The following is a 23,387-nucleotide window of genomic DNA, read 5'->3' as shown; positions in this document are numbered from 1 at the left end:
CTGGTTAATACCTTGGTTAAATAGCAGACCCAGACATTTTATATGAACTTTTTAATGCATGCTTTATTACTACCACAGTACAATTTCAACCCAATTACATCATCTTACCATCTGTGCAGACTCTCCATTCTGCTGTTCTAAAGAAAGGTGGGAAAGATTCAGTTTTATTAATTAATTCTAGGGGTATATTTTCATTTGTTCATTAACTTTAACAGAAAAGTAAAAACGAGCATAAAGCAGCACCCTATCCCTCTTAATTCAAAGGCACTTAGTTTGTATTTTCTGATAATTGAGAAATTTAAGCTCTAAATTATCACTTTGCCATGTTACTTACATTGTTTAATTTGAATTATTGGAAAATTCAGTGCAAAAGATAACTGATCCAGGGTAGACTACTTTATGTCTACTTGATGCATAAATTGGGAAAATATAGTCATTGATTTCTAAGTATATTGAGTTAAAGTGTTATTTTTGCTCATTGTATTTCTTTATTAAATTACCTCTCAACAAATAATGCAGATTAGAGAAAAGTGCATGAAATACTGGCTGTCTGAGTATTGGAGAAAAAACATATCAGAGATACCAGTAAAAGAAAATCAAGATTTTTTTAGGTTGCTGAAATCATAAGATCATAAGAACTAGGAGCAGGAGTTGGCCATCCGGCCCCTCGAGCCTGCTCCACCATTCAATAAAATCATGGCTGATCTTTTCGTGGACTCAGATCCACTTACCCGCACTCCCACTGTATCCCTTAATTCCTTTATTGTTCAAAAAGATATCTACCTTAGCTTTAAAGACGTTTACTGAAGAAGCGTCAACTACTTCACTGGGCAAGGAATTCCATAGATTAACAACCCTCTGGGTGAAGAAGTTCCTTCTTAATTCAGTCCTAAATCTGCTCCCTCTAATCTTGAGGCTACGCGCTCTTGTCCTAGCTTCACCTGCCAGTGGAAACATCCTCTCTACTTGTATCTTATCTATTCCCTTCATGATTTTATATGTTTCTATAAGATCCCCCCTCATTCTTCTGAACTCCAATGAATATAATCCCAATCTACTCAGTCTCTCCTCATAAGCCAACCCCCTCAACTACAGTTTGTAATTTCCAGAATGTTATCAAGTGACCCCAGCAATAGGTTTGCTACTATTTTACAGTATTTTTGTTTTTTATGTTTTTTTTGGATGTGAATTAATTTTGCACTCAATGTAAGGGATGCTCCTGTTGGAAAAAACATTTTTGGCTCTCTGTCTTAGCATCAATTTACAACACTCCTCCCTTTCCATATGCCTGGATACGGCACTGAGGAAACCTGGGGCAGTTATTGCATCAGCGACTGAAGGAAATTCCAAGTCTGTGTTATTTGATCCTTCAGTAAATTCCAAATGATTTGAGTTTCGTTCATCCTAAAAGGATCCTTTACTCTTTGTGTACTTTACATATGCACACACACAGATGATTGATGTTATTTCATACATTATTACAATATGCTTTTTGTAGCAGTGTAGTGGAGGAAGGAAACAATATTTGTCCAGTTGTGGAAAAAAAATTGTTCATCCTAGTCTGTTGCTGCAAAATAATAGGTGTGAAACTCAGCTGGAACGGTTGCTACGGAAGCTGGGGGCACGGCACCTCTGGTCGCTTCGAGGATGGCGCGAGATGCTAGGACGTGCCCCTCATGGCATGCCCTCCGTGTGCTTGAAGTCTTCCAGCTGGCCAGACCATACCAGCTGATATGACATGCAATTTACAAACTTGGATCACATAGGTCCATTCAACATATTCACATGTCACTCACCAGCTATAAAGCTGAAAGACGGACCCACCACTAGTGTTATTTAAAGGGCCAGGCACCCAACTTACAGATAAGTTGATTTACACTAACGTCTGCTATTGCAGTCTGGAAATACTATGGAGTGTTTTCGAAGGTATTGTGGTGAGTTGCTGGATTTGACAGGGATGGTAAAGGATTTGATGACCTTTCTACACAAAGACTGCAACAGGTATAGGGGCTGAAGTTGCAGTGCCTCTGGATCTGCAATGTGACAGGGAGATAGAGCAGAGGCTGAGTAGAGGGGAAGCTCTGTGCAATGCCCTCTGCCAAGTTGGAGCCAGACTTCTCCATTCTGCTTGACAGTGACAGGAGGCTGTCTAGCAGGCCAGCCAATGTACCCAGCTCCTTGGTATGAATCCTCGTCAGTATTCTCCTGTATGCCAGCCCATCAAAGTCCTTATCTGAGTCCCCTGAACTCAAACATGTGACCTTGTCCTCCAGAGAGCTGGCACACAAACTATCCTTTCCCTCTGGTCTGGCTGCAGCCCACATGTGTGGTGACTCACCTCGTGCTAATCCCAACTCTACACTAGCCTCTAAGGTACATGCAGTGCCAGTATCTGAGCTGGTGGCTTCGAGTTTCAGATTAAGTGAGGGGCTTCTTCAGCAGTGCTTTGGTGCTGGTCTCTTCCTCCTGGGGCTGCGGTGGCTGGGCAGACAGCAGTTCTTGGGTGTCTGAAAGCAGAATATCAGAAAGGGGAAGGTTGAGGTGATGGAAGGGGTGGGGGTGGAAAGCCAGAGATCCATGGTCACACCATCAGCAGCTTGAACATGCTAGACAACAGGAAGAGGGTGATCCGGAAGTTGAGAAGGGGAATAAGGCAGGACACCCTTAATGTTTTCAGTGGTGCTGAATGCTCCTTGATGCGGAGAATCATTCACCCCCACCCCCCCATAGGGCCCTGGACTGCAAGCATCCTTGTCCCACCACCGCCAACCCCCTACCCCCACATTGTATTTGCTTTGCTCCTTTCTATTGTGGGTGACCTTGTCCTGTAAGAGAGAGGGCTTAATGTCAGTGATTGTGTGGAACTGTGTTTGGGTGATGTGCCTGCCACAGCTGAGTAACTGGAGGTATGTGGAGGCAGTGGGAGGTGGAATCTAAATCTTTGGAATGTGTGTGAGGGTGACAGAGTATCTGGAGGTTAGGTTTAAGTCCTGAGTGCTAGGGAATGCTGCTGGGTAAGTGATAGGGGTGGTGTGTTGAGCAGTGTGAGAGGTTGACAGTGTGGTGGATATTAGATGTCTTGTGAAGATGCATTCATTGAACTTGACCAACCGTGTGAGGACATTAGACTACTGCTGCCTTGGCTTTGGGGCCCCTCACCAGGAATTGACTTCCCTGACAGGGCGGTTAGCACAGAGTGGTTGTGAATAGTGCAGTATTAACAGAGTACTAACGTCAAGAATTTGGTGCAAGTGGAAATTCGGTGCCGAGGGGGGAGGAGATGCTTTTTCTTTTACTTGCAATACTTGCAGTGGAAGCTTGTGGCAGAAAGGTATTTAAAATTTTTGCCCAGCACTTAATGTAAGTTAGTGTGTAGAAAAAGAAATACACAACAAACTAAAAACTAGATATAAATAATTTGGACTAAGATATAGCAGAACTGCAGTGTGTGGAAGTATGTGGAGAGCGAGATTGCCCCATTTCTGTTTCAAATCTTTCCAGTTCGGTCATTGAGCTGGAGTGTGACTTTGAGACGCATAAAGAAGTTTTCTCCAAACTTTGGTCACACCACATAGAGAGGTATAGGTTCAGAATGGGGTTGGTGTGGCCAATAGTGTGATAGAGAAAGAGGAACCATTGAAACTGATCCTATCCAATAGGTACAATGTATTTACTACCTGTGCAAATCAGGATAAGGACTGTCAGAATGTGGACCATGGCACATTAGAGCAGGAGGCTGTCCAAAGGGGGAAGGAGGGGAAGCCTAATGTAGTTGTAGGGATTCAATGATCAGGGGGACAGATAGCATCCTTTACAAGCAGAATCGAGAGCCCTGCTTGGTTTTCTGCTTACCTGATGTCAGGGTGAGGGACATCTCGAACCAGCTTGAAGGGATATTGGAGAGGGAAGAACTGTTTTAGCTAGCACGTAACAAGCCCAGCGGTGCGCCCACTCTCACCCTCCTTCTCCCTTTGGACAGCCTCTTGCTCCAATGTGCCATGGATGAAGTAACAGTGGGTCACCATTTTGGAGAAGTGACCATGATATACTTAGTTTTAGCATAATCATGGAAAGGGACAAAAACAGGAGCAAAGGTTCTAAATTGGGCGAAGGCAAATTTTATGAAACTGAGAGGTGACCTGGCGAAAGTGGACTGGATACAGCTACTTGAAGGAAAATCAGTGGCATACCAATGGGAGACATTCAAGAGCGAGATACTACGGGCATAGTGTAGGCATGTTCCCACAAAGATTAAGGGTGGTACCGCCAAATCTAGAGCCTCCTGGTTATCTAAAAGCTTACAAGGTAAGTTAAAGCAAAAAAAGAAAGCTTATGATCATCACAAATATCTTAATACTTTAGAAAGTCTAGAGGAGTATAGAAGGTGCAGAGGTGAAGTAAAAAAGGAAATTAGAAAAGCAAAGAGAGGACATGATATATTATTGGCAGGCAAAATCAAGGAAAACCCAAAGATGTTTTATCAGTACATTAACAGCAAGAGGATAACTAAGGAATGGGTAGGGCCTATCAGAGATGTACAGGGGAACTTATGCATGGATGCAGAAGATGTGGGCAGGGTGCTTAATGAGGTTTTGTCTCTGTCTTCACAAAGGAGAGGGTTGATGCAGACATTGTAGTTAAAGAGGAGGAGTGTGAAATATTGGATACGATAAGCATGAGAGGAGGAGCTTGTGGGTCTGAAATCCCTGAAAGTGGATAAACCACCAGGACCAGATAGATTGCTTCCCAGATTGTTGAGGGAAGCCAGGGAGGAAATAGTGGATGCGCTGAGGATTATCTTCAAATCCTCACTAGATACAGGCGAGGTACCAAATAACTGGAAGTTTGCAAGCGTTGTACCATTGTTTAAAAAGGGTGCGAGGGATAAGCCAAATAATTATAGGCTAGTGAGCCTGACCTCGGTGGTGGGTAAATTGTTGGAATTAGATTCTATTCTGAGGGATAGGATGAACTGTCACTTAGAAAGGCACTGATTAATCAGGGATAGTCAGCATGGATTTGTTAAGGGCAGGTCATGTCTTACCATCTTAGTTGAGAGTTTTGAGGATGTAACAAAGAGGATTGATGAGAGTCATGCAGTGGATGTGGTTTACATGGATTTTAGTAAGGCATTTGACAAGGTCCCACATGGCAGACTGGTCAGTAAAATGAAAGCCCATGGGATACAGGGAAGGTGGCAGGTTGGATCCAAAATTGGCTCAGGAACAGGAAACAAAGGTTAGTGGTTGACAGATGTTTTTGCGGATGGAAAGATGTTTTCAGTGGCATTCCACAGGGCTCAGTGTTGGGTCCCTTGTTGTTTGTGGTATATATTAATGATTTGGACTTAAATGTAGGAGGCATGATTGGGACATTTGCTGATGACACAAAAATTGGCCGTTTAGTTAATAGTGAGGAGGAAAGCTGTGGACTCCAGAATGATATCAATGATTGGGTGGAAAAGTAGCAAATGGAATTCAGTCCAGATAAGTGTGAGGTATTGCATTTGGGGAGGGCAAATAAATGGGAGAATATTGAGAGGGGTAGAAGAAGTGAGAGACCTTGGAGTGCATGTCCACAGATCCCTGAAGGTGGCAGGACAGGTGAATAGAGTGAAGAAGGCATTTGGAATGCTTTCCTTTGTTGGCCGAGGTATAGAGTACAAAAGCAGGGATGTGATGCTGGAACTCTATAAAACGCTGGTTAGGCCACAGCTGGAGTATTGTGTACAGTTCTGGTCACCACATTACAGAAAGGACATAATTGCTCTGGAGAGAGTACAGAGGAGATTCACAAGAATGTTGCCAGGGCTTGAAGGTTGCAGCTATGAAGAAAGATTGGATAGGCTAGAGTTGTTTTCCCTGGAACTGAGGAGGCTGAGGGATGACTTAATTGAGGTGTACAAAATTATGACGGGCCTAGATAGAGTGGACAGGAAGGACCTGTTTCCCCTGGGGGAGAGGTCAGTTACCAGGGGACACAGATTTAAGGTGATTGTTAGAAGGATTAGAGAGGACATGAGGGGAACCTCTTTCACCCAGAGGGTGGTGGGTGTTTGGAATTCGCTGCCAGGAATGGTAGTGGAGGCAGAGACCCTCAATTCTTAAGAGATACCTGGACATGTACCTGAAGTGCTGTAACCTGCAGGGCTATGGACCAGGTGCTGGAAGGTGGGATTAGTTTGGGAGGCTAGTTTATTAGACCGGTGCAGACACGGTGGGCTGAATGGCCTCCTTCTGTACTGTACTTTTTCTATGTTTCTATGGTTCTAAGGGAGGGTGAGGATCCAATCATTGTGGTCCATGTTGGCACCATCATCATAGAAAAGGGTGGGCAAGAGGTCCTGTTTGGAGAATACCAGGAACTAGGAGCTAAATTGAAGTCAGAACTTTGAGAGCTTTAATTTTTTGTTTATTACCTGAGCCATATGCAAATTTGTGTAGGGATAAGCAGATTAGGGAGGAGATGGTGGCACAGTGGTAATGTAATTGAACTAGTTATCCAGAGGTCCAGGCTAATGTATTCGGTATACAGATTCAAATCCCATCACAGCAGCTGGTGGAATTTATAATCAATTAATAAATAAAAATCCAATTAATTAATAATAAAAATCTGGAATTGAAAGCTAGTCTCAATAATGGTGCCATGAAATTATCATCAATTGTCATAAAAGCCCGTCTGGTTCACTAATGTCCTTTAGGGAAGGAAATCTGCCATCCTTACCTGGTCTGGCCTACATGTGACTCCAGACCCACAGCAATGTGGCTGACTCTTAATGGCCCTCTGAAATGATCTAATAAGGGTAATTAGGGATGGGTAAATGCTGGCCTTGCTAGCAATGCTCACATCCCATGAAAGAATGAAAAAATGACTGAAGGAATGGTGTGTGAAAGAGGAGTTTCATTTCATGGGACACTGGCACCAGTACTGGGACAGGAAGGAACTGAACTCTTGGGACAGGCTCCACCTGAACTGGGCTGGGATGGAGACATAGCTGCAAGATGGTCAGGACTGGGAATTAAATCTACCATGTTACAGGAAAGGTAGGTAAAATAGTAGAGGGGAAGGAATAGTCTTAATGATTAAGAATGAAATCACTTCAATGGTAAGAAAATATAACAAGAGATAAGCAGGCAGTGGAGACTTTATGGGTAGAAATAAGGAATAGAAAAGGATTTAAAACTGTAGTGGGAGTTATGTAGGTGCCCAGTAGTAGCTGTGAAGTGGTAGCTTGTATAAATGTTGAGATTAGGCAAGCATATAGCAAAGGCAGAGTGGTTTTAATAGGGGATACAAAGTTTCATATAGATTGAGTTAAGCCGACTAGCAAATGTCAGAAAGGTCGTGAATTTCTTCAAGGTGGTTTTTCCAGGATAGTTTTCTGAAACACTGGGCTGGATTTTACGTCGGGCGGACGGGAGCTAGCCACTGACGTAAAAGTCAGTGGCAAACCCGCTTCTGCCTAGCTTGGGGATCCGTCCCGCATTTTACGGGTCCCCAGGCTTTAACTGTTCCAAGGCAGGACTTCCACCCACTTGAGGGAGGAAGTCCCGCCTCATTGAGCTGCCGGCCAATCATCGGGCTGGCAGCTCTTAATCCTTGCAGTGCCACTGGGACCTGTGGCAACTGCTGGGACTGCAGCCCAGCCAAGGACATGGAGCCAGGAGCGCAGGTAAGTTTGGTTTGCCTCACTGGGGGTAATCGGTCGGGCCCCCGCAAGGCAAGGGTGGGGGCAACCCTGTGCCCGTTTGTCAGGACTCAGCCCCGGGGTGCTGAGAGGCCGCCAGCTTTCACTGGGCGGCCTTTCCAGGCTCCAGGACGCCCGCTTGCCATGGGTAAAATCCCCTTGAAGGTGGGGCGAACCCCCACCCCTGCCCAGCCCAACCCCATCTTTGCTTCCTTTGAACACCTCTACTGCCAAACCCCATCCTGAGTTTCCCACATGGCTACCCTAATACCATTTCTCCCTCAGCCGCTGCACTGAATGACTCCTCATCAGTAATTTCAATCTCCATCTCAACTTACCTTCCCCTACTGCCTCTGATTTCACTGCCCTCCTGCCCTCTCTTAACCTCTCCCCCCATATAAATTCTCTTTCCTACACACATGGCCATCCCACCACCCTCAACTTTTCCATCTCACACGGCCTCTTTGCTCCCATGGTCTTGATGACCAACAAAACCATTTCCATCCATTTTCTTGTATCCTGACCACTGTCCATATCCAACCCCCACCTTCTTCTACATCCACCCTGGAAAGATCTCTCACCAAAAACACTTATAATTGCACTTTCAAGCTGTCAACTGCTAGCCTTTGGCAGCTGTCCATCTGCTCAACCATTCTCTCTCCTCCATTAAAAATGTTATTTTCTCCCATCCTGCTTGGTAGCCTTACTTTGGCCACCATCTGCACTTCCTCAAGTCCAAGTGTGTTGATTTTTGCTGGGATATGGTTCCAAAAGTACCAGATGCCCTTCAGTACCTCATGTTGTTTCTCTGCATAAGACCTCACATACACACTCTAGCAGGAGTCACAGAAGTGAGAATTCTTGCTGATTTTTTCACCCACTCACTGACAATATTTAGAGTGCCTTCCAACGCCACCCTAGCTGAAATCAGCAAATTTAGCACAGATTATAGATCAAGGGCTGCCTTGGTGTCTATGGGTTGAGTTTAACTTGACGGGACACAAACGACCTCAAAATGGGGTAGACTTACCATCCTTTTAACTCTGACATTATCTGTTGCCACTTTTATGAAGGTCTGCTGCTAGGTGTTCATAGCACGTGCCTATTTCAGGCAGTAAAATATTATACAAATGAATATGCAAATCAGGGGCACCGGACCTAATTGCTATTTTAGGACAAAACTGGACAGGGCATGCGCTATGCACTCTGACCAGTTTTATTAGTGTTACTGTCAAAGGGACCCAAAAATGTAAGATTAAATTATCTTTGTGAGGCTATTGCCTCCCAGCACTCCCACCTGACACCACCTGCCCACCCCACCCCATGGTTGCAACTCAATACTGGGGTGGCCTGAATCTGGGGAGGTGCCTGTTTGTGGCGGGCAGCAGGCCAATTCCATTTAAATAAGGCCTTGGCCTCAAAATGGCTCCGGCTTCTTCACCACTGAAAGGGGGCAGGCTGTCAGCATGATCCCTCAGTTATTTGTCAAAAATCGATCCATATATTTCATTTGTACAGACGGCATTGCCAGTAGAGGAAATCTGTGTTATTTTGTTCAAGCGTCCCCCTTCCTTGTAGACACGGCTGGAATTGTGTGTAGAACGGGGCAAGAGTCCAGCACTTCCCTAGTGTTATTCTATAGATAACTGTTAAAGGTTTTGGGTCTGTTTTAGATGTTCTTTCAGGTACAGAACTGCTAGTCACCCCAGTAAGTGGTCCAAGTATCTTACATTCAGGAATGTGTCTTCTGCCTAATATATAAATATATTATGGTGTATCGTGAGGGTGTAAGAATTGGACATCCTTGCAAATTGAACTGAATATTGGGCCTTCACACCTGCAATAATGACAATTCCCCAATTTCTCAGTAATTGAACTGAAAAATCTCTTTTGTGAGATGGTCAGATACAAATAGTTTATTTTACAGGTGTAATAAATAAATAAACCTCACTTACTTGACACAAGTTTCATTTCTCTACTCAAAAAGTGATGAATAAAGTCATAAACCATGTGGCCTTTCTCTTTTGTGGGCTGACTTATTTGTTTTAGGCATTAATCTTTCTTTCTAGACAACTTCTAATTGCATAATCTGACTTCCTGCATCTTAGCTTCCAGCTCGAGGACCAGGCCTGTTCCACAGTTTCATGTTTAAAATCTGACTGATTGACAAAATGTTTCTTACCTCCTTTTCTCTGTTTTTCCAACAAGTGCAAGGTCTTCTCCTCGAACTTCTTGGTTCAGTGATTCACTGTAGGCCTGTCAATGAAACATCAACGACTTACATTTATTTAGTGCCTTTAATGTCAGTAAATGTTCCAAGGCACTTCTTACACCCTCACGATACACCATTATATATTTATATATTAGGCAGAAGACACACTCCTGAATGCAAGTTTTGTCAAACAAAATTTGACAGAGCCACATAAGGAGAGATTAGGACAGGTGGGAGGTAACTTTCAAGGAGCATCTTAAAGGAGGAGGGAGAGAGGTGGAAAGGTGGACAGGTTTAGGGAGGGACTTAGGCAACCCAAGGCACAGTCACCAATGGTGGAGCGATTAGAATCAGGGATGCACAAGAGGCCAAAAGTGAAGGAACACAGATATCTTGGAGGGTTGTAGGGCTGGAGGAAATTACAGAGGTAGGGAAGGGGGAGGCCATGGAGGGATTTGAAAACCAGGATGAGAATTTTAAAGTCAAGTCTTTGCTTTAGATCAGCCAGAACATGGGTGATCGGGATTTGGTGCAACTCAGGATATGGACAGCAGAGTTCTGGATGAGCTCAAGTTTATGGAGGGTGCAAGATGGGAGGTTGGCTAGGAAAACATTGGAATAGCCAAATCTAAAGGTAACAAAGGCATGTCTGAGGGTTACAGCAGCAGATGAGCGGAGGGAAGGGCAGAAACAAGTAATATTACAAAGGTGGAAGTAGGTTCTCGTGGTGATGGAGAGGATATAGGTCAGAGCTCAGCTCAGGTTCAAACAGAATGCCAAGGTTGCAATTAGTCTGGTTCAGCCTTAGACAGTGGCCAAGGAAAGTGACAGAGTCAATGGCTAGGGAACAGAGTTTGTGGCAGGGACAATGGCTTTGGTATTCAATTGGAGAAAATTTCTGCTCATCCAATACTGGGCATCAGACAAGCAGCATGACAAATCAGGCTACCTCTCCTCACCCATTCGAGTGTGGGTCTGAAGAAACTATCTCCTGTTTTTCTTGCTATTAATTGGAGTCATGCTGTCTCAATGAAGCTGGGAGGAATCAATATTCTTTCATTATCTCAACTGGAAGTAGCTTCCACAAACTGCCTTGTCTAGCTTTAGTACATATCTTCAATGCTTGGCCCATTAACAAACAAGCACTGTCTTAATGGTTGCTGCCTCCAGTTTTTCAAACTTGCCAGATATCAATTTGTTTTAAAGCACAACACTTCAAAATAACTAATTCCCAAATCCTTTGAAAAAAAAAATCCTGAGAAGTTACACTAACACTCTCCTATCTATTAACCCACACTCTGTCCGCCCCACCCCATCTATTGGTCATCCTATAAATAAGCGTTGACATTATCCATTCCATACATGTAACACTGCTATGCCATTATCCAGTAACACTGTATCCATTACTTTGCCCTATGCGACACTTTACTGTATAAATTTATAATAGTTGGTTGCTATAGTAAGCTGTAAAGTTAGAATAGGTTAGTAATTATCTAAACTGATACTTAATGCCACCATGTGGTATTTATTGGTACTACACATATTCTTGTTGAATTTTGATTACTTCATAGCTACTTCATTAAAGAATGTCAACAAACAGACCACAAACAAAATCCATTAGAAAACATTGAACAAGAAATAGTTTGATTTTAAAAAAATAATAATGTAGGCTCTCCCTTGATGGCTCAGTGAATTTATCCAATGAGTTGTTCAGTCACACCAATCATGAGGTGATTGGTTTGATCCCCAGTTTGTGTTGAGTTATCTGATCTCAGTTTGAAGCAACATTAGGGGACACTACAATTGGACTTGGGCTCCTCAGCTAGGGAGGGAAAATTGCTTAAGGGCTTCTATTCCAGGGTCTCAAGTTTGGTTTTTGGCATGCATTGGGCAGGAGGTGAGCACAGTAATCGCAAGACCCATCCCATGTTGTCTAAACCAGTTTGATGGTTAGGCTTAATTTAAGTTCAACTGCAAGAAAGGCTTTATGTAGCACCTTAACCTCAGGATGTTCTCGAGTGTTCTACAGCCAATTAAGTACATTTGGGATGTAGTCATTGTTGTAATGGGTGAAGATTAGGAATAACAAGGGTCAGAAAATGCTGGTGGGAGTAGTCTATAGGCCTCCTAACAGTAGTTATACTGTTGGGACAGAGCATTAAGCAAGAAATAATTGAAGTTTGTAACAAAGGCATTGTAATAATTGTGGGGATCTTTAATCTTCATATAGACCGGACAAATCAAGTTGTCAAAGGTAGTCTGGAAGATGCCTTTGTCGAATATTTTCACACATTTTCCTGGAAAAATATGTGGTGGAACTAACTAGGGGTAAAACTCTCCTAAATTTAGTATTGTGCAATGAGGCAGGTTTAATTAGTAATCTCATAGTAAAAGATCCTCTGGGAAAAAGTGATCATCAGACAATTGAAATACATGTAAAGTTTGAAAGCGACATACTCCAGTCCCAGACAAAAGTCTTAAACTTAAGCATGGACTCGATGGACCAAATGGCCTCCTTCTGTGCCATTATGATACTATGATTCTGCAAATTACATAGGTATGAGAGGAGAGCTGGCCAAGGTTGATTGTTTCGTTTCGTTTAGTTTCGAGATACAGCACTGAAACAGGCCCTTCAGCCCACCGAGTCTGTGCCGCCCATCAGCCACCCATTTATACTAACCCTATACTAATTCCATATACCACATCCCCACCTGTCCCTATGTTTCCCTACCACCTACCTATACTAGGGGCAATTTATAATAGCCAATTTACCTATCAACCTGCAAGTCTTTGGCATGTGGGAGGAAACCGGAGCACCCGGAGGAAACCCACGCAGACACAGGGAGAAATAGATTAAAAGGTATGGTGCTAAAAAAAACATGGGAAACATTGAAATAAACAATTCAAAATGTTCAACAAATATACATTTCATTTAAAAAACTACAACTCAGCAAGAAAGATCCATCCGTGGTTTACTAGGGAAGTTAAGGAAAGTATTTGATTAAAAGAAGAGGTTTCTAATGTTGTAAAGAATAGTAGTAAACCTGAGGATTGGGAGTGTTTTAGAAACCAGCGAAGGGCGACCAAAAAGTTGATGAAAAGGGAAAAAATAGAATATAAGAGTAAACTAGCCAGGAATATAAAACAGATTGTAAGAGCTTTAACAAGTATATAAAAAGGAGAGTACCTAAAATAAACATTGATCCCTTAGAGGCAGAGACAGGAGAAATTATCATGGGGAATGAGGAAATGGCAGGGACATTGAACACATTTTGTTTCTCTCTTCACAGTACAAAACACAAATTATATACCAGAAATAGAGCATAATTGGTTATTGGGGCTAATAAGAGTGAGGCACTTAAGGTAATCAATATCAACAGAGAAAAAGTACTGGAGAAACTTAAGGAACTAAAAACCAATAAATCCCCAGGACCTGATGGCCGACATCCAATGATTCTAAAAGAGGTAGCTAAAGAAATAGTGGATAACTGGTTATGATTTTCCAAAATTTCCTAGATTTTAGAACAGATCCAGTGGATTAGAACTTAGCAAATGTAACTCCACTATTCAAGAAAGGAGGGAGAGAGAAAACAGGCAAGTACAGGTCACTTAGCCTGACATCAGTCATTGGGAAAATGCTGGAATCTATAAGGAAGTCTTAACAATGCACTTAGAAAATCATAGTATGATCAGATAACGTCAACATGGTTTTATGAAAGGGAAATCGTGTTTGACAAATTTATTCAAGATTTTTGAGAATATTAATAGTAGGGTAGATAAAGGGGCATCAGTAGATGTAGTATACTTGGATTTCCAAAAGGAATTTGATAAGGTTAATATGCAAGATAAGGACTCATGGAGTTGGAGGTAATATATTAGCATGGATGGACAGGAAGCAGAGAGTAGGGATAAACAGGCCATTTTCAAGTTGGCAGGCTGTAACTAGTGGCATGCCACAAGGATCAGTGCTGGAGCCTGAGCTATTTACAATCTATATTAATGACTTAAACGAAGAGACTGAGTAATGTATCTAAGTTTGTTGATGATACAAAGTTAATTGGGAATGTAAGCTACGAGGAGGACACAAAAAGGCTGCAAGGAGATATACTCAGGTTAACTGAGTGGGCAACAAGGTGGCAGATGGAGTATAATGTGGGGAAGTGTGAGGCTATTCACTTTGGTAGTAAGAATAGAAGAGCAGAATATATTTTAAAAAGGTGTAAAACTTTTAAATGTTGTTGTTCAGTGAGACTTGAGTGTACTCATACAAGGAATGCAGAAAGTTAGTATGCAAGTACAGCAAGCAATTAGGAAAGCAAATGGCATGTTGGCCTTTATTGCAAGAGGATTGGACTACAAGAATAAGAAGTCTTGCTACAATTGTATAGGGCTTTGATGAGACCACACCTGGAGTACTGTGCACAGTTTTGCTGTCCATATCTAAGCAAGAATATACTTGCCTTGGAGGTGGTACAGCAAAGGTTCACTAGATTGGTTCCTGGGATGTGAGGGTTGTCCTATGATGACAGGCTGAGCAAATTGGGCCTATATTCTCTGGAGTTTAGAAGAATGAGGGGATCTCCTTGAAACATACAAGATTCTGCAGGGGCTTGAGGGGTTGTTTCCCCTGGCTGGGGAATTTAAAACACAGGAGCATAACCTCAGGATAAGGGGTATATTATTTAGGACTAAGATGAAAAGAAATTTTTTCACTGAGAGGGTTGTGAATCTTTGGAATTGTCTACCCCAGAGGATTGTGGATGCTCCATTGTTGAGTATATTCAAGACTGAGATTGATAGATTTTAATCTCTCAGGGAATCAAGGGATATCAGCAGTGGGCAGGAAAGGGGAGTTGAGGTAAAAGATCAGCTACAATCATATTGAATGGCGGAGCAGGCTTGAGGGGACGAATGGTCTACTCCTACTCCTATTTCTTACGTTCTTATATTCTTATGTAATGTAGGAAATGCAGCAGCCAATTTGCACACTACAAGGTCCCACAAACAGCAATGAGATAATGGCCAGATAATCTGTTTGAAGGATTAGTGTTGGCCAGCACACTGGGGAGAAATCTTCTGCTCTTCTTCAAAATAACAGCACAGGATCCTTTATATCCACCTGAGAAGATAGGCAGGGCCTCATTTTAACATCCCATCCAAAAGACAGCACCTCTGACAGTGCAGAGTTCCTTCAGTCCTGCATTGGAGTGCCACCCTTGATTTTATGCTCAATTCGCTAGACTGGGTCCTGACCCACCTTCTGACTCAGAGGCAAGATTGGTATCACTAATTGTGTCACTGATAGTAAGCAACCCATGTGTTTCCTGTGTTGATAGGCAGCTTACCATTTTGGGAGGGTGGAGAAGCCAGCGGGCCAGACAGGGAACATGGGCCTGCAGCAATGGCTTAAAGTGAAGACCTGGGCAGGTGCAGGGAGGGTGGAGAAAGGCATTAATGAAGATTATGACCAGGGAGCAGAAAGAATAATTGTAGTAAAGCTTATAGCCGCAAATCTGCTAACGCCTTGAGTTTCAATGTTCTCAGATCTGTTTCTAACAATCCCTTTAAGTGACACTGGTCCTGGCCATTACCTGTATACAGTAGCTTAATGAGGCTGCTACAGGAATGCTTGCTGTTAAAGTCAATTTCCTCTCTAATGTCACAGTCCGTTTTTACAGTTTTAGTTTTGTTAACGTCGTCGTTTTTTTCAACCTGAACAGGGCAATAGAGGAACAAAGGCCAGAAAGTTGGGCTCCGTAGCACCACCGGTGCCACAATATAGAAACCCAAAAGAGAGATAATGGCGACCAGAGCGCTTCCGCCCACATCCAAAGTGGCCCACATGACCCCGTTTGTCAGTGTGCTAGCATGGCTTGCCGTGTGCGCGCTGGAAGCATGGAGAGTGGGCAGATTGTAATGTCGATCAGCCTCCTCAACTGATTTATCTCACGTTCTGCCAATTTGGACCATGCAGGTTCAGTTAATGCCCTCTCCTATTAACTCACGTGCATTCACATGCATTCACCTGCACGACAAAACCCCACTAGCATTACTTAAAGGGCCAGCCATCCGACTTATAGGTGAGGTGCTTCTGATTTACTTTTAGACCATAAGAACATAAGAAATAGGAGCAGGAGTAGGCCATTTGGCCTCTCAAGCCTGTTCGCCATTCAATAAGATCATGGCTCATCTGATTGTGGCCTTAACTCCACTTTTCTGCCTTTCCCCATATCCCTCGACTCCCTTGTAGTTCAAAAATTTGTCAATTCAGCCTTGAATATATACAATGAATCAGCCTCTACTGCTCTCTGGGGTAGAGAATTACAAATATTAACAACCCTCTGAGAGAAGAAATTCCTCCTCATCTACATCTTAAATGGGAGACTCCTTATTTTGAAACTGTACCCCCTAGTTCCAGATTCCCCCACGAGGGGAAACATATTCTCAGCATCATATGTTTCATAAGATCACCTCTCATTCTTCTAAACCCCAATCAGTATAGGCCCAACCTGCTCAACCTTTCTTGATAGGACAACCCCTTCAACCCAGAAATCGACTTAGTGAACCTTTTCTATACTGCCTCCAATACAAGTATATCCATCCTTATGTAAGGAGACAAAAACTGTATACTGTACACTGCAATACTCTAGGTGTGGTCTTACCAAAGCCCTGTACAGTTGTAGCCAGACTTTCTTGCTTTTAAACTCCATTCCCTTTGCAATAAAAGCCAATATACCATTTGCCTTCCTAATTACTTGCTGAACCTTGTTACGACCGACCGCTCCAGTCAAAGCCCCCAATCAAAATATACGATCTGATTGTGGTGGGAGAAACGCACTAATAATTCAGTCCTGTCACTCCACAGATTGCCGAACATATCATTTAAAACTTTCCAAATTAAAGAAAGACCCAGCCAAATCGTACCATCTATTAACCCCCCAAATGAGGCTAACCAAACCAAACAAATTAACTCTTTAATTAGAAGAACTAAATTCTTAAACACTATGAAGATATAAACAACATTTAAAATGGAAAAAATTAGAGTCCTTGCAAATTTACAGTCCAATGTTGCTTGAAGTCCTCTCAGAATGTTGCTTGAAGTCCTCACAGCCATCTGATGGGGAAAAAGGTTCTTCCACATAGAACAGTCCGTAGTCTAACTTCAGCAATAGGTGATGCTTCCTTCCTCGGTGATGAATTTCAACAATTAACGGCTTGCGAACACTTTCGATAGAATCAATCGGACTTCAATTTTTTGAGGGATAAAAGATTGTCACAGTCTAACTTCCCTTTCTTCAGTTCAAATTACCAGAGACCTTTGTTTTGGCTTAAAATTTTTAGAATTTTGAGAGATAATAATTAAACAGACTAAAATCTTATTCCTTCAGTTTAAATGGTTGAGAGCTCTTTTTTCAGGTGTGAAACACCACAGCTGTCTGTGTCCTCTGTCTGTGTTCTGTTAGAACAAACTGTCTTCAAATAAAAGCCAGTTCAAAATTGAATTGTAATAAATGTATCGCTTGCTACTCACTCCCAGGGGCTGTATCTATGGTAACGAGAATGCACCCTTTGAATCACAGTCTCCAAATGGCTGTTTCTAACCGCAACTGAAAATGCACCTTTCTATAACTCCTGAGGCTTGCTGGTTCTTAAAGCAATACTGATCCTCTGCAAACCTTAAAGGCAAACCGCATATTGCCCCCCAAAAAAACTGCAGGACCATGAAACTACAGGACTATGACACCACCGCCCCTAGCAGAATGAACTGCCATTCCTGAAATGCATTTCATTCCAATGGTTAAAAAAAATTGAAAAAATTCAAACATTTTTTTTCCCACACATTTACAGATATACACATTTCTAAAAAAAATGTTTAGACTACATCAAAAGTTCCACCAGAACATTTCGGCTTTAAATTTCCAAGCATCGTCTTCCAATTGTTTTGTATTTTCCTTCCAAGTGTCCCTATTGTCCAACATCTCAGCCAGGTGAGCTGCACAGCTAGGAGCACAGACCACTACTGGGTTCACTATTCTGAGAAGTTTCCAGAGTATCCCTTAACCTATGTGGCATCACTTGACACTGGAAAATCCTGTCTGGTGTAACAGATTTTTTCTTACCCTGGGATGTCAAATGAGTTTGACAGTATCCTTCCAACACATCTGTCTCTTTAAGACACATTGTGTTGCCCACTCTGTCCATATAGTTCTTTAAATGAGAATTTGGGTAGGAGTCTGCCTTCTTTATCACAATGACTTTTCTAGAGTCTATGCAAGTTTGAGTCGTCCCACCAGGTTTAGTCATCAAGACCATCTGTGAATTCCAGTTGTGCTGACTCGGTTCAACTAAGCTCCCCTGCAGCATGCATTGTACCTCTGCTTCCACTTGGGCCTGTCTGTCTGGACCTAAGCAACAAGGATGTTGTTTTAAAGGAATGGCTTCCCCTATACCCACATCATGTGTGGCTAAGGTTGTACATCCTGGCTTGTCCCTACAAACATTTTGAATCATCGTGAAAACCCTGGTTAGGACTTCACGCTGTTTTGCCTCCAAGTGTAAAAGTCTATTGTTTAATTTTCCTAGCCATTCTGCATTCGCTGATTGGATAGTTGGAGGTTCTCTGACAATTTCCTAGGCCTACTTCTGCCTTATCCTCGCTATCCTTTTCCTTCTCCACAGTCCTGATTACATGGCCTACCTGTACTGGCTTATCCTTCTCCCTTCGGTAATATGGTTTGAGCAGATTAACGTGACACAACCGTTTCTTCATCCGGCGATCGGGGTGTCAATCAAGTAATCTACCTTACCCACTCTTTTGATCACTCTATATGGGCCACTGAAACGTGCTTTTACTGGTTCTCCCTGTGACGGTAACAACACTAATACCTCATCCCCTGGTTTTATGGTAGGTTGTGGTTTTCCCACCATTTGACAGGTGTGGCATGCCCTACAAAATTGTCTCATATCCTTTGTAAGACCTGGCCAGTAATAATGTTTGCCCATGTGTGATTTGGTCATCCGAATTCCCCTATGTCCCGAAAAAGGAATGTCGTATGCTAACCTTAGTAATCCTTGGCGATATTTAGGTGGTACCACTATCTGTTCAACAACTGTCCAGTCTTCGTCGGCTGGTCTATGAGGTGGTCTCCAATTCCTCCTCAAAACTTCGTTTGCCGTATAATAGCCTTCCGGAACTCCTTTCGCCTCAGCTTCTGGCAGAGCCATCTGTGCTATTTGGTAGATCTCTGGATCGGCTTACTGTGCTGCAATGATAGACAATCTGTTAAACATCTCATTTGGATTATCTAAATCCCCAAATAAGGTTTCAGATGCCTGATTATCTAATTCTGGTGCCCCTTTTACCTCCGACAATGGATCCTGTTTAGCCATTGCTCAGGTAACTACACACGCAGAAAATATTCCTGGAACTTGCTCCTGTAATTGCTCCGTTTCCTTAATTTCACAGGGTTCCTCTGTAACCATAGGAGAAACTGATACTTTTGATCCTGCCAAATCATTTCCTAGGAGTAGATCAATTCCCTTTACTGGTAAACTGTGGACAACACCTACAGTTACTATCCCAGATATTAAGTCACTCTCTAGGCGTACTTTATACAAAGGTACAGGTATATACTCCCCGCCAATTCCATTAACTAAAACCTTAGTGCTCAATGCGCGCTCTGGTGAAAACCTCATATCTTTCCCCAACAAGAGTGTTTGTGTTGCTCCTGTATCCCTGAGTATAATGATAGGTTTTCCTGCCTCACTTACAGGATACGGAGTTACTCTCCCCTTTGACAAAAAATCATTATAACTCTCAGGTAGTTTATTCTTAACAGTCTTATTCTTAAAGGCAAACTGCATATTCCCCAAAAAAACTACAGGACCATGAAACTACAGGACTGTGACAACCTGCATGCTTACTTTTCATTATTCATGTACAAGGACACCTGGATCGCTCTGTACCGCAGCATTCTGCAGTCTCTCTCTATTTAAATAATATTCTGTTTCTCTATTCTTCCCGCCAAAGTGGACAACCTCACATTTTCCCACATTATACTCCATCTGCTAATTTTTTTCCCACTCACTTAACCTATTTATAGCCTTTGGCAGACTCTTTGTCCTCCTCACAACTTGCTTTCCTACCTATCTTGGTATTGTCAGCAAATTTGGCTACAATACAATCTGTCCCCTCATCCAAGTCATTCATATAGATAGTAAATAGTTGAGGCCCCAGCACTGATTCCTGTGACACCCTACTAGTTACAGTTTGACAACCTGAAAATGCCCCATTTATCCCGACTCGGTTTCCTGTTAGTTACCCAATCCTCTATCCATGCTAATATATTAGCCCCAACACCATGAGCACGTATCTTGTGTAGTAACCTTTTGCGTGGCCCCTTATCAAATGCCTAAAGGAAATCCAAATACACTACATCTACTGGGTCTCCTTTATCCACCCTGCTTATTAAATCCTCAAAGAACTCTAATAAATTCATCGAACACCATTTCCCTTTCATAAAACCATGTTGATTTTGCTTGATTGTATTATGATTTTCTAAATGTCTGGCTACTACCTCTTTAATAATGGATTCTAACATTTTCCCAACAACAAATGTTTGGCTAACTGATTTATAGTTTCTTTCTTTCTGTCTTCTTGCTTTCCGTCTCCTTCCTTTCTTGAATAGAAATATTACATTTGCGGTTTTCCAATCCACTGGGACCTGTCCAATATCTGGGGAATTTTGGAAGAGTAACCAATGCATCCACTATCTCTGCAGCCACTTCTAAAACCCTAAGATGCAGGCCATCAGGTCCAGGGGACTTGTCAGCCTTTAGTTCCATTAGTTTTCCCAGTATTTTTTTTTCCAGTGATAGTGATTGTTTTAAGTTTCTCCCTCCCTTTTCCCCCTTGACTTTCTACTATTATTGAGATGCTTTTTGTGTCTTCTACCATGAAGACAGATACAAAATACTTGTTCAAAATCTCTGCCATGTCTTTGTTTCCCATTATTAATTCTCCAGTCTTATGCTGTAAGCTTACTTTAGCTACTCTCTTCCTATTTATATACTTGTAGAAGCTCTAACTGTCTGTTTTTATATTTCTTGCTAGTTTACTCTCATATTCTAATTTCTCCCTTTTTTTAAGTCATCCTTTGCTGGTTTCTAAACTTTTCCCAATCTTATGGCCTACCACTAATCTTGCAGCATTGTACATCTTTTATTTCAATTTGATACCATCTTTAACTTCCTTAGTTAGCCACAGCTGGTTCATCCATCTCATAGTCTTTCTTTCTCAAAAGTATATATCTTTGTTGTGAGTTATGAAATATCTCCTTAAATGTCTGCCACTGCTTGTCTACCGTCTTACCTTTTAACCTATTTTCCCAGTCCACTGTAGCCAACTCTGCCTTCATGCCTTTGTAATTGCTTTTATTTACCTTTAAGACACTAGTTTCAGACCCAAGTTTCTCACCTACAAACTGAATGTGAAATTCAATCATGTAATGATCACTCTTGCCTAAAGGATCCTTTACTAAGAGATCATTAATTAATCCTGTCTCATTACTCTTATGAGGATTTCCATTTTTTTTGTATTAAAACTTGGGATTCTATATTTTTGTAAAGAACTGAAAAGGATTTCAGTGGACATTGAGACATCTGGAGATAGCTGAACTTTATGGAGGTTTTGAAAGGACGTTCAACAAAAGTTGAACTGGTAAACAAGGACTGGAAAGCAGGTAATTTCAAGGAAACCAGCAGGGGGGGTTTGACCCAAGAGCTACCCTCTGTTGTGATAAGAGAGAATTTATGACTTGGCATGTGATTTGTTTCTGGAAGGTTTTGGTTTCATTTTGAACTGTTTAAAAACCAGTGGGTTTGGACAAAAGCAGGCAATTGGAATTTGATTTGGACCTGCCTGGAGATCAGAAGAACCAGAAAAGTATTACCTCACTGGAAAGACTCCTTACTCTCGAAAAGCAAAAATGAAGTAGTCCTGTTGCCTCCTGCATTTTTGAACAAACCCTGAATTTGCAGAAATCTTGCATCTTTAAAAAAGGGCTTTTGCATCGAATGTGAGAACTGACACCTGTTGCTACAACCCTGATGAAAGACCGATGTGAAGTCTTATACAGTTAAATTTCTTTGAACGCCTACCCATCACAGACTGTGCATCAACCTCACCTGGAAAGACTTCAAGTGGCATCCAACTATTCGACTTTGGGACACCTTGTCAAACCAAAGAACTTGCTTCCAGATCATTACAATCTAAGCTTTTTTTAAATTCCTTCTATTCCTATGAAACAACTGTAAAGCTAAATCCCTTTTTTCCCAGTTAACAGGTTTTTGGATGTATGTGCGTGTGCATGAGGGTTAGGGGAAAAATTAAGATCTTTAATAACTCAATTCATGTATAGATTTACTTCATTATTGGTTAAGACTTGGTTTTATAATAAATGGTTATTTTTTTGTTGATTAAAGAAACCTGGTTGGTGTGCTTTATTCTGGGGGACAAATAGGGTATCGAATTGGCTGCATCGGTAAGTGGGAAAATTTATTGATATGCTGTGACCTGTGATGAATTAACAGAATTAATAGTGCACTCTTCCCACCTTGGTCATAACATTACACATTACCAGATCTAAAATAGCCTGTTCCCTGGTTGGTTTCAGAATGTACCATTCTAAGAATTTATCCTCAATGCTACCTTTGCCAATTTGATTTGTTCAATCTATAAGAAGATTAAAATTGCCCACGATTATTGCAGTACCTTTCTTACATGCCCCCATTATTTTTTGATTTATACTCTGTCCTACAGTGTAGCTACTGTTAGGGGGTCCATAAACTACTCCTACAAGTAACTTCTTTCCTTGCTATTTCCTATCTCCACCAAAACTGATTATACATCTTAATCTTCTAACCCAAGATCATTTCTCACTACTGTAGTGATCTCATTCTTTATTAATAGAGCTACACCACCTCTTTTTCCTTTCTTCCAATCCTTCTGAAATGTCAAATATCCAGCCTTGGTCATCTTGCAACCACATCTCTGCAATGGCTATCATGTACTCATTTATTTCTATTTTTGCTATCAATTCATCCATTTTGTTATGAATGCTGTGGGCATTCAGATAAGGAACAGGTGGCACAGTGGCGCAGTGGTCAGCACCGCAGCCTCACAGCTCCAGCGACCCGGGTTTGATTCTGGGTACTGCCTGTACGGAGTTTGCAAGTTCTCCCTGTGACCGTGTGGGTTTCCTCTGGGTGCTCCGGTTTCCTCCCACAGCCAAAGACTTACAGATTGATAGATAAATTGGCCATTATAAATTGCCCCTAGTATAGGTAGGTGGTAGGGGAATTGAGCGGAAGGTAGGAATATGGGATTAATGCAAGATTAGTATAAATGGGTGGTTGATGGTCGGCACAGACTCGGTGGGCCGAAGGGCCTGTTTCAGTGCTGTATCTCTAAATTTAAAAAAAAGGAGC

General features: G+C 42.0%; 1 protein-coding gene across 1 annotated transcript in view; it reads left to right on the top strand.

The window, feature by feature from the left end:
- Positions 1-23,387, top strand: part of LOC137377404 (uncharacterized) — a 74,270-nt gene that overhangs the window by 38,352 nt on the left and 12,531 nt on the right. The window contains exons 12-16 of the mRNA XM_068046984.1: positions 6,274-6,381; positions 11,471-11,540; positions 18,986-19,136; positions 19,753-19,861; positions 22,383-22,441. Of these exons, the coding sequence (XP_067903085.1) occupies positions 6,274-6,381; positions 11,471-11,540; positions 18,986-19,136; positions 19,753-19,861; positions 22,383-22,441 (497 nt within the window). The remainder of the gene's footprint in view (positions 1-6,273; positions 6,382-11,470; positions 11,541-18,985; positions 19,137-19,752; positions 19,862-22,382; positions 22,442-23,387) is intronic.

The sequence above is a fragment of the Heterodontus francisci genome, chromosome 15, assembly GCF_036365525.1.
Source record: "Heterodontus francisci isolate sHetFra1 chromosome 15, sHetFra1.hap1, whole genome shotgun sequence".
NCBI classification, from domain to species: Eukaryota; Metazoa; Chordata; class Chondrichthyes; order Heterodontiformes; family Heterodontidae; genus Heterodontus; species Heterodontus francisci.
Note: the sequence above shows the minus strand (reverse complement) of the source record. Positions and strands in the feature narration are given on the sequence as shown.